Below are 15,864 nucleotides of genomic sequence, written 5' to 3'. Positions count from 1 at the left end.
AAACTAAGGAAGCAACAGAAAAATGTTATAGCCTCGGTTAAGACAAGTGGTCTTGTTGGGGCTGGTAAGGATAACTGCCAACTCTCCATAGTGCTTGTGCAAGTTAAAGCCAAAAATGGGAATGTAATGCTACTTACATGTGCATTTCTTGACCCAGGTAGCACTGCATCATTTTGCACTGTTTGGCATTGAAAAGGCTTAAAGGAAAAAAAATCAAAGAAAACCTGGGATTAAAAAAAGTCATTGAAACTAACATGGCTTCAGGGTTAGAGGTTGCTGAATACACAGTGATGCTTTTTGTGATCTTCCAGACATATACACACAGAAGACTATGCCTGTGCATAAAGGAAACATTCCACATCTGTGGATCACTGGTCACATTTGAGGAAGGTTTACATACCGAAAAATAGCTCTGAGATAGAGATGCTAATTGACTCAGCTCAGCAAAGGCTCTGGAACCAATGGAAGTAAAACAGAGGGTGGGCAATAGACCTTACGCTTTTAAAACTTTGCTTGGATGGACAATCAATGGACCATGTAAAAGAATAATGTTGCTCAGGCACAATTAGGGACAAGTGTCAACAGGATTTTGGTTGTGAAACCTGTGGAACAGCAAAAAGACCAAATAAGAAATTCACTTCTGAAGAAAATAAAACACATCCAATGCAAAAGTAAATCAGGAGCCATCTCAACCAATAACGAAGGAATTATTTTCATCAGTAATGAAAATGAAGTATTAGAAGATGTTGCAAATACAGCTGTTGATTATTCTTGGGTCATTGAATCTGAGGCAGGACTAAAATAACTGGAAAACTGCCTTCAGAGAATAAAACATTGAAAGGGAACTTGGAAATATTGGACAATCGTGAAAACAGTGAGTGGAAAGATTTAATTGTAGATGAAATTTGCAAGACCAGAAGGTGGAAAAAAAGAATAACTACTGAAGAAATAAATGCAGTTATTGAGGAAAGGGATTGATTTGTCAAAATGCAAAAGGTTGGAGGAGGAGATTCATCTTTTGAAAGAGAATAAGTCATTGGTTAGTAACAAGACAGCTAACGACAGAAAATTATGAAAAATGTATCTTGAAGGTCCAGCGATGCAGACATTGGATTTCGGCAACTATAAGAAGCAGAATGGTGAAGATAGCTAAACGACGTACCTCAGGTTGAACTCAAAAGGAAATCTGTGCCTATTCTGTCTGAGGAAGAATTGAGGTTTACTGGTTGACATTTTAACTCCAGGATTGTTCAGAAGATGGAGCAACTTTAAGTACTGACTTTATTTTGTTCTTTTTTGTGTATTGTCCTTTGCGCACAGACTGCAGAGTGTGGTAAAGATCACTCTTCAAGACTGTGCTCGTAATCTCCGGCCTTGAAACAAATGAAGAAAGAAGATCTGCGTAATGTTTGAATGTTGTGGTTAATTGTCATTTATAAATGTAAAATAATTTAATTATTATTAAAGATATTACATCCCTATTGTTCCAGCCTCCACCATCATCTCTGGCAATGCATTCTAGGCACCCACTACTCCTTTTTTTAAAAAACATGCCCCAATGTCACCCCTAAACTTTCCTCCCTCGCTATGTACAGATGTCCTGTGGTACCTATGCCTTTCATAATCTTGTAGACCTCTAAGTCATTTTTCATCTTTCACTCCCCAGCTCTGCTCAATTTGCCTCATAAAACATGTTCTCCAATTCAGACATCATCCTGGTAAATCTGTGTTCTTTCCATGGCTTCCACATCCTCCCTGTAATGAGGTGACTAGAAATGAACACAATATTCCATGTGAAGTGTAACAAAAGTTTTATAAAACTGCATCATTACCTCTTGACTCTTGAACACAGGCCTCCAATCAATCGTCCATATCATAGGACTTATAACTACCCCGTCAACCTGCATGACAACGTTGAGAGATCTTTGGATTGAACCCCAAGGTCCCTCTGTTTTTCCACACTGTTAAGAATCCTGCCATTAACCTTCAAGTTTGATTTTCCAAAATGCATCACTTCACAATAATCCAGATTGATCTTCAACTGCCACTTTTTGGCCCAACTGCATCCTGTCTCTATCCTGTTGTAATCAGTTATTTTTTTTTTTTACACAGCCGCCGTTGTATTCCAGGAAATTATTCTCAATTTCCAGGAATGCAGTCTGTGTAAAAAGATCAGAACAGGAATAAGGACTCATTCCCGTTCTGACATTTTACCTCCTCGAACCCTAGTTATTTTCACAGACACCTGCAGCCTAATCTGAACTGCAGCTGATTCATGAACAACTGGCTAATGAATAGACACCCGGGCTCCTTAAATATCGCACTTCAGGTATTATGTCTAAATTCGCAGTGTGATTATGAATATTTGGAGTTTTATTCGTTCCTGTGTGAATGGCCACTCCCGGAAGGTAGGGAGACACTTCAGAATGGAAAAATAACGCAAGTTCTGTGTTTATAAAAAAAAAAACACACAACAACAACAACTTAAGTGATAACCTTCAACGCTATCCACAGCACCTCCAACTTTTGCTGTAATTGCATTTATGCTATAATAGAGTTGTGCTAACCACTACACTGTGCCACCCACTGGTTGAGCTTTTCACATAACTAATTATCTAGTTGAAGTGGGAATATTTGCCTGAGGCCCTGATTCTGTTCCTTTTTTTGGCAGCATTCCAAGTCATAATGTGAACATAGTGAAATTGTTCACTCTGTTTCTGTCGCCGCTGTCACCTGGAAGAATTCGTGTGGATTGCAGTAGCTTGAATAGTATCTCTGCTGTTATCTATTGAATATAAACTAGTAGTGCTAGCAAAAGACAGAAAAGGTGCTTGCCTACACTTCAACTATTCTCTATAGCTTCCCAATTAATTGAGTGCTTTTGAAATGCAGAGTTAGTGTTGTAGTTTGGGCATGGATGTCTTCTGTGCACACCTAGGTCATACAATAAATGAGGCTTGTGTCCCAAACCTGAATGTGTGATGGTTGCAGAAAATTATTAGCCAGAACTAGAAGAGAACTTTGCAGGGAACTATTTTAGATCTTGTTTATCCTGGAAGAGAGAAAGTTGCTGAAGCCTCTGGATGACTTGATCATCACCCTGGAATGATCTTCTGTCATTGAGAACTGCCAGTGAGCTGAATGAGATGCAAGCCCTCTTGAGGTTGTGGTTGCATTGAGTTGATAGCACCACATACAGTGCAAATGTTTCTGGTTCAATCCTTGGTGCCAATTCAGAGGTGCAAGTTTGGCTGTACAGTTGGGATTGTGGTTAGCTGTAATGCCATTACAGCACCAGCTATCAGGACTAGGGTTTGAATCCCGCAGTATCTGTAAGGAGTGGTACATTCTCCCCGTGTCTGCATGGGTTTTCCCCTGGTACTCCTGTTTTCTCTGACATTTTGAAATGTACCAGTGTTGTAGGTTAATTGGGTGGCATAGGCCCATGGGCTGAAATGGCCTGTTCCCATGCTGTATGTTTAAATTTAATAAATTTAATTCCTTTTTTTTTTCAGGTACATGATGCATGGTGTTTTTAGTGGCACATAATCTGTCTCCCCACTCTTTCCCCCTCCCTCCCTCGACTTAAGAGACATCTACTATTGTTTTAGATAAAGTTGGAATCCAGAATACTGAAGATTACTATCTTTGTATATGCACAGCTCTTAAGATTCCACTGACAAAAATAATGCCAGAATCAGAATTTGTCATTAATAAGTCATGAAATTCTGAGTTTGGCGGCAGCATCGTCGTGCAAACGTCCCCAGCACCCGCAATAATGAAAATGTTCTGGTTTAAGTTGACTATTTTCAATGTTTACACACTGAGGCTGGTATAGAATTCATAAGCACATAAATAGGCAATTTCACCCAAATTGTGGATGTCAATGTTAGTGGTTCGTTTGAACCCCCTTCCACTTGGCTTCATCTAACCCAATCAGTGTACTTTTTATTCCTTTGATCTGGTTTGGTTCGCAAACTTCCCTTCAATGTACCTGGGCCAAACACTTCAACTATCACTCTTTCATTTACAGTTCCACATTGAAACCAGATTAAAGCTGAAATATGTTCTGAATCCCCCCCCCCCCCCCCCCCAAGGAGATGACCTGTCTTTTGTGGGTCAGGATCTGAACTTTAGCTGAGGCCTTTCACCCTGGGATCACTTACAACCCTTCAGCACAATTCTGATGTCTAGCCAGGAATAAATAGAATTTTGGACCTGATTGAATGCATTTGTGTGCAATCAAGTACAGAACTTTTTAACTAGGTTGCTTCTCAGTTGATTGTTACAGTGGTAGTTACCATTGTTTAACTGCAGATCCCAGTCTTTTAATTTCATGTTATATGGTTGTGCAATTGCAGTTGCTATGCAAGTACTTGCAGGCCATCTGACTGATTTGGATGGGAGAGGAAGCACTGAGATGCGTGAATAACACAAGGCTGTCATTTGAATGCCTTCTGTAAATTGTATATGTCCAGTGAGTTGTTTAATTATAATTTGAGATCATGACCAACATCTCAATTGTGTGCATGCAAGTTGTAATTCATAGTATCTTTAGTGGCTTGGCAAGTGTTGTATGTAGCCTCATCTGATGACTTGTTCCTTATTTGGTTATTTCACTCAAAATTCCTCTTCAAGCATGGGCTGGATCTTTTGCACAAAATTATGCTCTGTATTTTATTGTAGTTCAAGTATGGGTTAACTGTCCTGATGTTTTCTTTTCTTTACAGCTGATGTTATTTCCACAGTAGAATTCAACCACTCTGGAGAACTACTGGCAACAGGGGACAAGGGGGGCAGAGTCGTTATATTCCAGCAGGAGCAAGAGGTGAGTTTTATCTGGCCAGCACATCAGCAAGGTAACAATTTCTCTTGGTTCCAGTTTCCAATTTGTGCAATTCATTGTTCAAAGGCATGCTATATGCAACATGTTCCGAGGAATTTTTCTGGTAGTTTATTCATTCAGCGTTGTCACCATGCATATTTGGCATGTTGATAATGTGCTGCTTTGTTGGGGGGGGGGGTGGAATTCGCATCATAGTGGCATCATTTGAGCAGGATTATGCAGATTGATATCCTTTTGTGTTAATTCATCTTACCCATTTCATGTAGCTGTTGAGAAATTCAGTTGACATTTTTATTTTCTCTGGAGTGAAACAGGATGACAAGCATTTCCTGCACATTTTTCATCATTTGGTTGGGGATTTCCGTGTGTAAGCCATGCTTTTGTTACTGATGCAATTCCACTTGAGGTTATCTTTTATAATAGTCTTTTTTTTTTATTTTATAATTTATTGTTGAATATTTATTTTCTGCATTGAATAGTCAATTTCTTTGTGTTTACCTTTCTCTTTTGTATACATGTCTTGAGTACAGTTTATTGCACTACAGATATAGAAATTCTGCTTCGCCCTCAGGTAAAAGGATCTCAGAGTTGTATGTGATGAGATGTCATGTATGTACTCTGACAATGAATCTGAACTTTGTGTACATTTAGCCGCCATTTAACAATGTTTGCTTCCGAGTTGATACATAAGCATTGTCATGAGAGCAGTTACATTTGATTGGAAAGAGGAAGAGTCTCTGTTCCTTTATTTTCTGAAAAGTTAAAAATGATCGAACAAATTAGTGCAATTTTCTTCGTTATGTATATTATTACTGCATGTTTTGATGCAGGTTCTGCTTCAATTCTGCATTATTTGAGAAATATTACTGTCCCTCCATGACAAAGCAGTCAAATTTGCCCAGAAGCATGACTTCTCCCTTCCACCCCCAAAATGAAGGATTAATTTCTTTCACTCTGCTTCTGTACATTTTGAGATCAACATGGAATCCTCAAGCTCATTATGAGACATCTATGGGTGGCTGGGGTGGTCTGGCATTCCTTTCTCTTCCCAGATGTGGTCTATGAAATTGTGGAATTATGACATTGGAGTGTTAAACTTCAATGGGGGTGCAATTTGCTCCTCAGGCCTTCTTTAAGATGGCTTGTAGACTTGTCAGTCAGGGTGACAGCAAGGTGAGACAAACCAGTTGCTAGATTCACATCAAGGCCATGATTGAGCTCGTATGTGTTTAGCTCTGGCACAGGGCAATGCAATTGTAGCTATTACTGGACCTTCCACTCCCATCTGTTCTTCAAGTCGCAGGTTTTCTTCAGGTCTCTGAAGAACAGTTCTTCCCTTAAGGTGGAGCTTCCAATCTTAGACTGCCTTGTGTTTGTAATTAATTAACTCAATCACTCTCATCAGACAAACCTAGATCAAGGGGCCAAAAATCTCTTTGCAGGATTCACGACATTGCAGCTACTCTGAGCTAATATTGACTGTGACAAATTCCCAGGAGTCTAATTTAGATCAATTACAGCATAGAGATTTGCGCTGCAGGCCATGTCCAAACCCTTCAAGGATTTTTGACCATTAGGAAATTTGACTGTTGACTTGCATTTGCTTATTGCTTTGTCAAAATTCTCAAGTATTTCCAAACGTATTCAATAATATGTAAGTGTTCCCTAAAGTCAGCTATTCCAATGTTATTTGATAAAGTAGTTGTATAGAAAATTGTACTTTGGTGTTTGACAATGAATTACTCTTCAGGAACAACAAATCTTTTGAGTCTAGTTATAGTTATTGCTTTTTTCAGTAAAATGTTAGCGTGTTGTTTTTTTAAGAAAAATATATTTTTAAGTATCAGTTACTTTTCAATTGCTTTAAAATTAACAATAGATTGCCGTAATAATTTTATTCCTTGCAGAACAAAAGCCAGCCTCATTGCAGAGGTGAATATAATGTTTACAGTACTTTTCAGAGTCATGAGCCAGAATTTGACTATTTGAAAAGTTTAGAGATTGAAGAAAAGATCAATAAAATTAGATGGTTACCCCAGCAGAATGCTGCACAGTTCCTGCTCTCTACAAACGGTGAGTTCCTCCTTTCCGTTGGTCAGGGCAGCATCCCTGCCAGTGCTTTCTTCCCTCCTAGTGACATCCATTCATTCCAACAGCGTTGGCAAAGCCGATTTCCCACAACATATTTTCACAGATCTATCAAAGTAATTTTGTATAACAGCTTGTTTAATTCAGTAAAAACTGCAGTGGATAAGCACGGGGCATGTGGTAATCACTCCACTCTATACTAGCCAAGGAAAAACAAAGTATCAGTGTTGCAATGCGGAGAATAGCAGGCAAAAAGCTTTGTTTATGGACATGCAGCTCATAAATGAAACAATTAATGGAAATACGGGAAAGATTTTAAATTCATTGCACCTGTGCTGCTTTGTGGGATTTTAATCAACTGATGAACTCTTGACAAGATTTTCAGTCTTTGGAAAAGTCTTCTGTTGATCTGAGAGTTGATAGATTAGAACAGTACAGTTTTTCAAAGTGAGTGTTGTAATCGGAATCTACACAAGTTTCAAAATATCATTTTTCTAGTATTGACATGTTGCATAATTGTAAAACAATTATCCAAGGTGATGATTATTATGACCACAAGTTGTAGAACTGGTCATATATTTATGTTTAAATTTTCTCTGTATTGTATCAATCTGTAAAGTTCAAATATTCTGAAATTGTTGCTTTCTTAATGTATTGCCAGCCTGGATTTACAGCTTGTAAATGAAACAATTATAGATATAAGGGAAGGCTTTTAAATCCATTGCTACACTGATACTTTGTTTTTCCTTGGCTAGTATAGAGTGGAGTGATTACCACGTCCTGTGCTTGTCCACTGCAGTTTTTATTGAAATGTGATTCACCCTCCGTGATTGGCATCTCTGATCTGAATGAAATCAATGCATGTTTTGAATAAATTGTAATTGCTTTGCAAGTACCATATGTTTGGAAATGGAGTTTAAAAGAATAGAACTTCACCGATTTAAGTACAGATGAGCCACATCAGAGAGTGGTCAGCTTATCAGAAGAGGCAATGGTTTCATATTTACTGATTAAATAATTCTGAAAACATTCTTGCCTTGCCACCTTTATGAAAGTGGAGCAAATAACCTTTATCCAAAATTATTTTCAGTCTGCTATGTTGCTTTACATGAATTGAGTGTGGGAAACACGATTGCCCAACTCTGCCTACATAAGTACTGCATTAGAAAATAATGGTGGGTGAATAACAAGAGATATTGACAGATAAATTGCTCTAAAATATTGGAAAATTTAAATCAATCTTTCCTACTCTTTCCAAAATATCACTGAGAATACTGGTCTACTGCACTTCTGTTTCTAAATTACATTGCAAGGGTGTTTGCATATTTAATTTGGAATAATTCACCTTTTTTTCTAGGGCATTTATTTTCCAGTCACTTTCACTGAAGTATTGTTTCTAGTGATGTAGTGGATTTAACCTGCCTGATAGGTATCAGGAAGTGTTTCCTACAGACATTTGTTTATGCACATACCAAGTCTGGATGAGATCCTTGCATTTAACAATTGGCTTAATTTTAGTATATCCCCCTTAGATCATTTCGAAGGTGGACTTTGGATACTGGGGACTCATTTTACCCCTCATTAATTCAATATTTTTTTTTGTAGATAAAACAATAAAGTTGTGGAAAATCAGTGAAAGAGATAAACGGCCAGAAGGATATAATTTGAAGGAGGAAGATGGTCGATATAGAGATCCTGCCACAGTCACTACACTTAAGGTGAGCACGTATTGCTTTAGAGAATACAAATGTTTACTATGTTTGTGTATTTTGATTTGGTGGTGAATTTTCTCTTGAAGGAAATTTTCAAGATACCTCTGACTGGAAATGGTGTAGTTTCAGAGTGCTGACTGTTGCAGAGCCCCTGTGCTATTAATGCTGAGGTCTAGAGCAGCCATTCTCAACCTTTTTGGTGTGGCCCCTTTAGAACAGTGGTCAAAGTCTATGGGGCCCCTTCTCCGTGAAGCAGTCAAGTTTTGGTTTCGTCTGTACTTCTTGCCTATCAATGACATTTAAAAAAAAAAAAAAAAAAAAACCACGACAAATACTTTTTGCGAGTTGAAAAGAAAACAAGGTTTTTGCTTAAATGTACTGTGGCCCCCCCCCCAGGCTGGGGGTGGTTGGTCTAGAGTTCCAGCCTGGACAACCTGTAACCTACTGCAGTCCTTCAATCTGAAAATGTATCATTGCCTCACACTTGTTGTAGTTAAATATCTCTGACCGTCAGGGGAGCACTTTGAAACAAAAGCAACAGCAGGTTGCATGAGGTAATTGTGTTATTCTGCATGTTCTGGATGCCACCTAGTTTTTTTTTAAAAAGAGAACTTTCATGTTATATTAATATGGTACTCGAGATGGCAGAGGCCGACAGCATCGAATCCACGCTGCTGAAGATCCAGCTGCGCTGGGTAGGTCACGTCTCCAGAATGGAGGACCATCGCCTTCCCAAGATCGTGTTGTATGGTGAGCTCTCCACTGGCCACCGTGACAGAGGTGCACCAAAGAAGAGGTACAAGGACTGCTTAAAGAAATCTCTTGGTGCCTGCCACATTGACCATCGCCAGTGGGCTGATCTCGCCTCCAACCTTGCATCTTGGCGCCTCACAGTTCGGCGGGCAGCAACCTCCTTTGAAGAAGACCGCAGAGCCCACCTCACTGACAAAAGACAATGGAGGAAAAACCCAACACCCAACCCACCAATTTTCCCTTGCAACCGCTGTAACCGTGCCTGCCTGTCCCACATCGGACTTGTCAGTCACCGACGAGCTTGCAGCTGACGTGGACATTACCCCTCCATAAATCTTCATCCGCGAAGCCAAGCCAAAGAACCAGTAGTAAAAGGTTGCATGCATTAAATATTGAACCATCAAGATCCACTTGAAAACATAAGCTGAACATTTGTTATTTGATTGGCTATGGGTATTGCTAGCAATAATTGTCCTTTAATAACCTTGAAGAAAATAAGCCCACTGCCTTGGGAAAATAACTTCATAAATGTAGTATTGTTGAGTAAGGATTTCAAGCATTTCAACATATTAATGATAAAGGCAATGCACTTCCAAGGAGTCGACAGAAATCTAGTGCATTCAGTAACACATTAATAAAGGTTAGCAAACTTCATGAATCTCTTTTGATAAAAATTGAAAGAGTGCAGAGAAGGTTTACTTGGATGTTGCCAGATCTTGAAGAACTCAGTTACAGGGAAAGGTTAAATAGATTAGGACTTTATTCCCCGAGAGCGTAGAAGACTAAGGGGAGATTTGATAGAGAATTACAAAATTATGCAAGTAAATGCAAACAGGCTTCTTCCACTGAGGTTCAGTGAGATACAAACCAGAGGACATGGGTTAAGAGAGAAAGGGGAGATGTTTCGGGGGAATTCCTCCACACAGCAGGTAGTGGGAGTATGGAACAAGCTTCCAGCTGGTGAATGCGGGCTCAATTTTAACTCTATAAAAATTTGGACATGAGTGGGAAGAGTATGGAAGGATATGAAGTAGGTGCAGGTCAGTGGGACTATGCTGAATAATAGTTCTGTACCAACTAGAAGGGGTGATGGTCCTGTTTTCTGTGCTGTAATGTTCTGTGGATCCATGATAGCTGGTACTTGCACACCAAGCATTTCTGTATATTTGGTATTTTTGGATTTGCTAGCACATTATTGCAGTGAGATCTACAGTTGTATACCAGAGAAGGAAACAAACATTTACACCTTTGCCATTCCTTTGCAATAGAAATCCAAGCCTGATGTAACGTGTGCTTTCCTTTCTTTATCCATGTAATAGTGTTTGTGACTCATTTGCATACTCTGCATACAGGAGGTTCATGTCATCTTTTTGTGAAATCTTAAAATGGTCAGCTGAAACGCAGGATTTTTGTATTCAAATACAATTTAAAACAGCTTTCTAAAACCAAAACTTTGTGTGTAGCTGGTAGTAACTTTGAGAAATGATCATTGGTCTGATTGTCAGGAACTGAAATTCTTTCTAGAAGTAGTACTGGAAAGTGATGTCAAACACAGAAGAGAAAATGCTGGAAAAACTCAGGCGGTCGAGTGACGCGTACGTACAGAGTAAATGTTAACGGTTCAAATAGAAGACCCTTCATCAGAACTAAATTGTAAAGTGATGTGCCTCACTGTGCTGTTTTATTTGTTGTTTAAATTATTTTAATGTTTTTTTGCTCTTTCCCAGGTGCCGGTATTCAAACCTATGGATTTAATGGTTGAAGCGAGTCCTCGAAGAATATTTGCTAATGCACATACATATCATATAAACTCTATTTCAGTCAATAGTGACTATGAAACTTACTTATCAGCAGATGATCTTAGGATAAATCTGTGGCATTTAGAAATCACAGACAGAAGTTTTAGTATCCTTGTCAAAGTGTGCATTGCAGTCCACTCAGTGTCTGCAGACTTTCCTGTTTAACTCCAATGCGTACAAGTCATTTTTGGACAAAGCCCATTTTTTGGCAGCGGTGATATTTTGTGAATTGATTTGTCAGTATTGTTCATCACTTTCCCGCTGTATTTATTCTAAGACAGATAGTGAGTGTTTGTAGTGCTGGACACGGCCAAGAAAGACTCAGCCACCATATTGAAAGTCGTTAATGACTGTTTTTATTCAAATTTAGCGTGTGCCCTTTTAAGGGCGGCATGAGCTCAGTCACCTCATGCATTGTGACATCATAATAGCTGCCGCAGGCACTCGCTGGGCAGGGAGAAACCTTGACAGCGCCATCTTCCCATGGCTGCCCCACCACGTGGCGTTACACGCAGGGCTGGTTCACCATGAGAGGGAGCGCCACCACACAACCAACCTCCCCCAACCAACTACGCGTCCCACTGCTTGGGCGGGTGGCCCCGGCCGTGATAGGTCTAAGTGCGCCGCCTTCAAATGGTCCACGGTGAAAAGTTCGTCTTCAACCCCTATGTCCAAAGTTAAAGTCCTGCCGGACCGCTAGAGGACCTCGTATGGACCTTCATACGGGCATTGTAAAGGTGCCATATGTGGGCTGCGCCGAACAAATACGAATTCTGCCGAGTCCAGCTCTTCAGGACGATGTGTCAGCCGGATGCCATGAAGTAAGGGAGGCTGGGGAGGTTGGGGGTGGGGGGGTGGGAACTAGTGAGGATAGTTTCTTATGGAGATCTGCCAAAAGGTTCACGTGCTCAATGTGAAGTTGGGCTCCGGGCCAAAGAACTCACTGGGCAGCGAGAGCGGTGCGCCGTAGACCAGTTGCACAGAATATGCCTGTAGGTCCTCCTTGGGTGCTGTTCTGATGCCGAGAAGGACCCAGAGCAGTTCATCTGCCCAGCCTGGGCTGGTGAGGCAAGCCATGAGGGTGTATTTTATATGACAATGAAACTTCTCCACCAAACTATTTGCTTGTGGGTGGTAGGCTGTGGTGTGGTGGAGTTTAACCCCCTAGGAGGTTCACCAGCTGAGCCCAGAGCGTGGAGGTGAACTGGGTGCCCCTGTCACTGGTGATGTGCGCTGGGACGCTGAAGCTAGCGATCCAATGACTGACTAGGTTCCTGGTGCACGTCTCTGCGGAACCCTCTTTGATGGGAACAGCCTCCGGCCATCTCGTGTTCCGATCGACTATCGTGAGAAGGTAGCTCACTTCTCTGGACACCGGCAAGGGGCCTACGACATCAACGTGGATGTGCTGAAATCTCTGCACTGCTGGGTTGAATTGCTGGATTGGGGCCTGTGTATGCCAGTGGACCTTGGAGGCCTGGCACCTGGTGCAGTTCCTCGCCATCTCGGCCACCTCCTTTTTGAGCCCATGCCATACAAACCGCTCTGCCACCATTTGCACCGAAGTCTTCACAGCAGGGTGGGCTAGGTCGTGGACAAAGCTGAAAACCCTTGATCTCCACTGCGGTGGGACTACCGGGCTCAGTGAGCCGGTGGAGATGTCGCAGAGCAGCGTGTCCAGGCTGTTGGGCAACTGAATGTCCTGGAGTTTGAGGCCAGAGATGGCGGTCTGGAGAGCCTGAGTCTCTGTCTAGCTTCTGGGCCTGTGCCAACTGTGTGTAGTCAAGGCCGGGGGCGAAAGCGTTGATCGCCAGGCAAGAGTGTGCATCCGCCACGATGTGCCGGATGTCGGTGGTGAACTCTGACACGTAGGAGAGGTGGCATTGCTGGCGAGCCGACCACGGATCTTTGGCCATCGTGAGCCCCTGTGTGAGGGGCTTGTGGTCCGTGAACACCGTGAAGGGCCTGCCCTCCAGAAATATTGAAAGTGCCGGATGGCCAGGTATAGCGCCAGGAGCTATACTGTACTTGAGCTCTGGCGGGCACAGCTGTTTGCTAAAGAAGGCCAGCGAGCGTCACTGTCCATTGAGCCACTGCTCTGGTATGCCCCCTACCGCCATGGCTGAGGCATCCACTGAGAGCGCCGTGTGTTCCTCCGGGCATGAGTGCACCAATAGTCGCATTGGTGAGGGCCTTCTTTGTGGCGGCAAAAACCTCCTCAGTCCAGGCCAGGACTTTTTCCTTAGTGGCGATCAACGCGAACAGCAGTCGCATGGTGCGGGTGGCGCTGGGGATGAACCGATGATAAAAATTCACCATCCCCACAAACTCCTGCAGGCCCTTGAGGGTGATTGGCTTGGGGAACCGCTGGACGGCTGCGACCTTATCTGGTGCCAGGGCAGCACCTGCTGCTGAGATGATGTGCCCCAGGAACTGCAGCATCTGCTTGCCGAACTGGCACTTTGCCACATTGACTATGAGGCCAAACTCTGCCAGTCGGTCAAATGGTACAGAGGTGGGCCTTATGCTCTTTGCGGTTGCGGCTGGCGATAAGGATATCATTCAGGTAGATGAGTCCCCAAGTCCTTACCCACTGCGTCCATGAGGTGCTGAAATGTCTGGGCCGCGTTCTTGAGGCTGAAAGGCACACGCAGGAATTCAAAGAGACCAAAGGGGGTGATGATCGCCATCTTGCCAATGTCCTCGGGGGTGGACCAGGATCTGATTATACTCCTTCACCAGATCGACCTTGAAGAAGACTTGCGCACCGTGGAGATTGGCCGAGAAGTCTTGAATTTGAGGAACAGCGTACCTGTACGATGTGGTCGCGTCATTCAAACGCTGGTAATCACCACAGGGTCTCCAGCCCCCAGAGGATTTGGGGACCATGTGAAGAGGGGATGCCCAGGCGCTGTCCGAGCAACAGATGATCCCCAACTGCTTCAGTTGGGAAAACTCCTCCTTCGCCAGCTGCAGCTTCTCGGGCGGAAGTCGTCTGGGCTTGGCGTGCAGCGGGGGGCCCTGCGTGGTGATATGATGATATACCTCGTGCTGGGGTAAGCTGGTGCTGAATCGTGGTTGTTGGATGGCGGGGTACTCATGGAGTATGAGGGTGTCCACTCGGGCTGCAACTTGGCGTGGATCCGTGAAGTCCTCATCTGCCAGAAGTAGTTGATGTCCTCGGGCATCTGCTCGAGGAAGATCTGACGGAATAGGAAACAAGGTTTGTATCCTCCACCAGCGCCCGCATCTCGTCCATTAGGGCTGATGGTGTGCAGTCCCCAAGCCCGTCGAGATGCAGGAGCCTGGAGGCACGCTGCTGAGGGGAGAACCTGAAAGTGCCAAGGAGTAGGTTCTTGAAGGTAGGATATTTACCCTTGGCCAGTGGGTTGTGTATTAGATTGTCCACCCTAGCTGCCGTTTCTTCGTCCAGCACACTCACGACATGGTAGAAAATCGTGGCATCTGCTGAACTGTTCCTCAGTTGAAACTGCGCCTCCGCCTGCCCGAACCACGTATGCGGGTGATGGATCCAGAAGGGGGCAGTTTGATGGCAATGGCATTGATCACTGCCGAATCCATGTTCTTGAGACCAGAGAGGCATCTGGGCTCAATGGGGGTCACCATTGTTGTGCTGGACACGGCCAAGAAAGACTCAGCCACCACATTGAAAGTCGTTAATGACTGTTTTTATTCAAATTCAGCGCGCGCCCTTTTAAGCGCAGCATGAGCTCAGTCACCTCGTGCATTGTGACATCATAATCACTGCCCCAGGTGCGCGCTGGGAAGGGAGAAACCCCAACAGCGCCTTCTTCCCATGGCTGCCCCGTCACATGGCGTTACACGCAGGGCCGGTTCGCCATGAGAGAGTGCGCCGCCACATGTTCACCTTAACTCACAGCCCCAGGCTCTCAAGCATTTTGTGTGCAAAATGTTTCAGGGGAATAAGGGGAAGATGATGCTTCTCATAATTTTATAAGATCAGATATCTCGAGAAATATCACAATTTTCCTGAATTAATTGAGCACTTGGGAAAAGACGAGTAATAACACAATGCTGGAGAAAGATACAGATAAATAGCCAATGTTTTGGGCTAGAGCCCTTTGTCAAGGTATGAGCAAAATGTAGACAGGTGCTTGAATGAAATGATGGGGGGAGAGGAGAAGGGGGAGGAGTACAGTCCCAAAGACAGGAGGTAATAGGTAGATAAGGGAGGAAGATCATACCAGGGAAGGGGGAAATGGCTCTGTGAATGGAGAAGGAAGGAGGTGGAGAGCTGGAGGAAAGGAGACAAAAGGGAAGAGAGGTAGAACAGAGTAGCAGAAACAATGCTCCAATAATTCACTGTTCTCCTATCTTCCTTAAACCCTGTCTTCTTTCATCCAGCTCTCCATCCCTTTCCCTCTCCATTCACAGAGCCACCCCCCACACCCGATTTGCTGGTGTGCCCTCTCTTTTATCCATCTATTACCACCTTCCTGTGGGACTGTGCTCCTGCCCCTCTCCTCTTTTCCCCCCACCCCACAGCATTTAATTCAGGCACCTACCTGCATTATGCTCCTACCTTGAAGAAGGGCTCAAGCCCAAAATGTTGGCTATGTAACTTTATCTTTCCTATATAAAATACACTGTAATCTGCTGAGTATCTCCAAGATTGTGTTTTTAC

General features: G+C 43.1%; 1 protein-coding gene across 2 annotated transcripts in view; it reads left to right on the top strand.

Annotated features, from left to right (window-relative positions):
* Positions 1-15,864, top strand: part of LOC138754157 (serine/threonine-protein phosphatase 2A 55 kDa regulatory subunit B alpha isoform) — a 103,161-nt gene that overhangs the window by 76,145 nt on the left and 11,152 nt on the right. For both annotated transcript variants that reach the window (XM_069918022.1, XM_069918023.1), the window contains exons 3-6: positions 4,731-4,828; positions 6,754-6,919; positions 8,540-8,652; positions 11,127-11,304. In XM_069918022.1, coding sequence (XP_069774123.1) covers positions 4,731-4,828; positions 6,754-6,919; positions 8,540-8,652; positions 11,127-11,304 — 555 coding nt within the window. The remainder of the gene's footprint in view (positions 1-4,730; positions 4,829-6,753; positions 6,920-8,539; positions 8,653-11,126; positions 11,305-15,864) is intronic.

This window comes from Narcine bancroftii, chromosome 2, assembly GCF_036971445.1.
Source record: "Narcine bancroftii isolate sNarBan1 chromosome 2, sNarBan1.hap1, whole genome shotgun sequence".
Taxonomy (NCBI): Eukaryota; Metazoa; Chordata; class Chondrichthyes; order Torpediniformes; family Narcinidae; genus Narcine; species Narcine bancroftii.
This window is presented reverse-complemented; position numbering and strand designations above follow the sequence as displayed.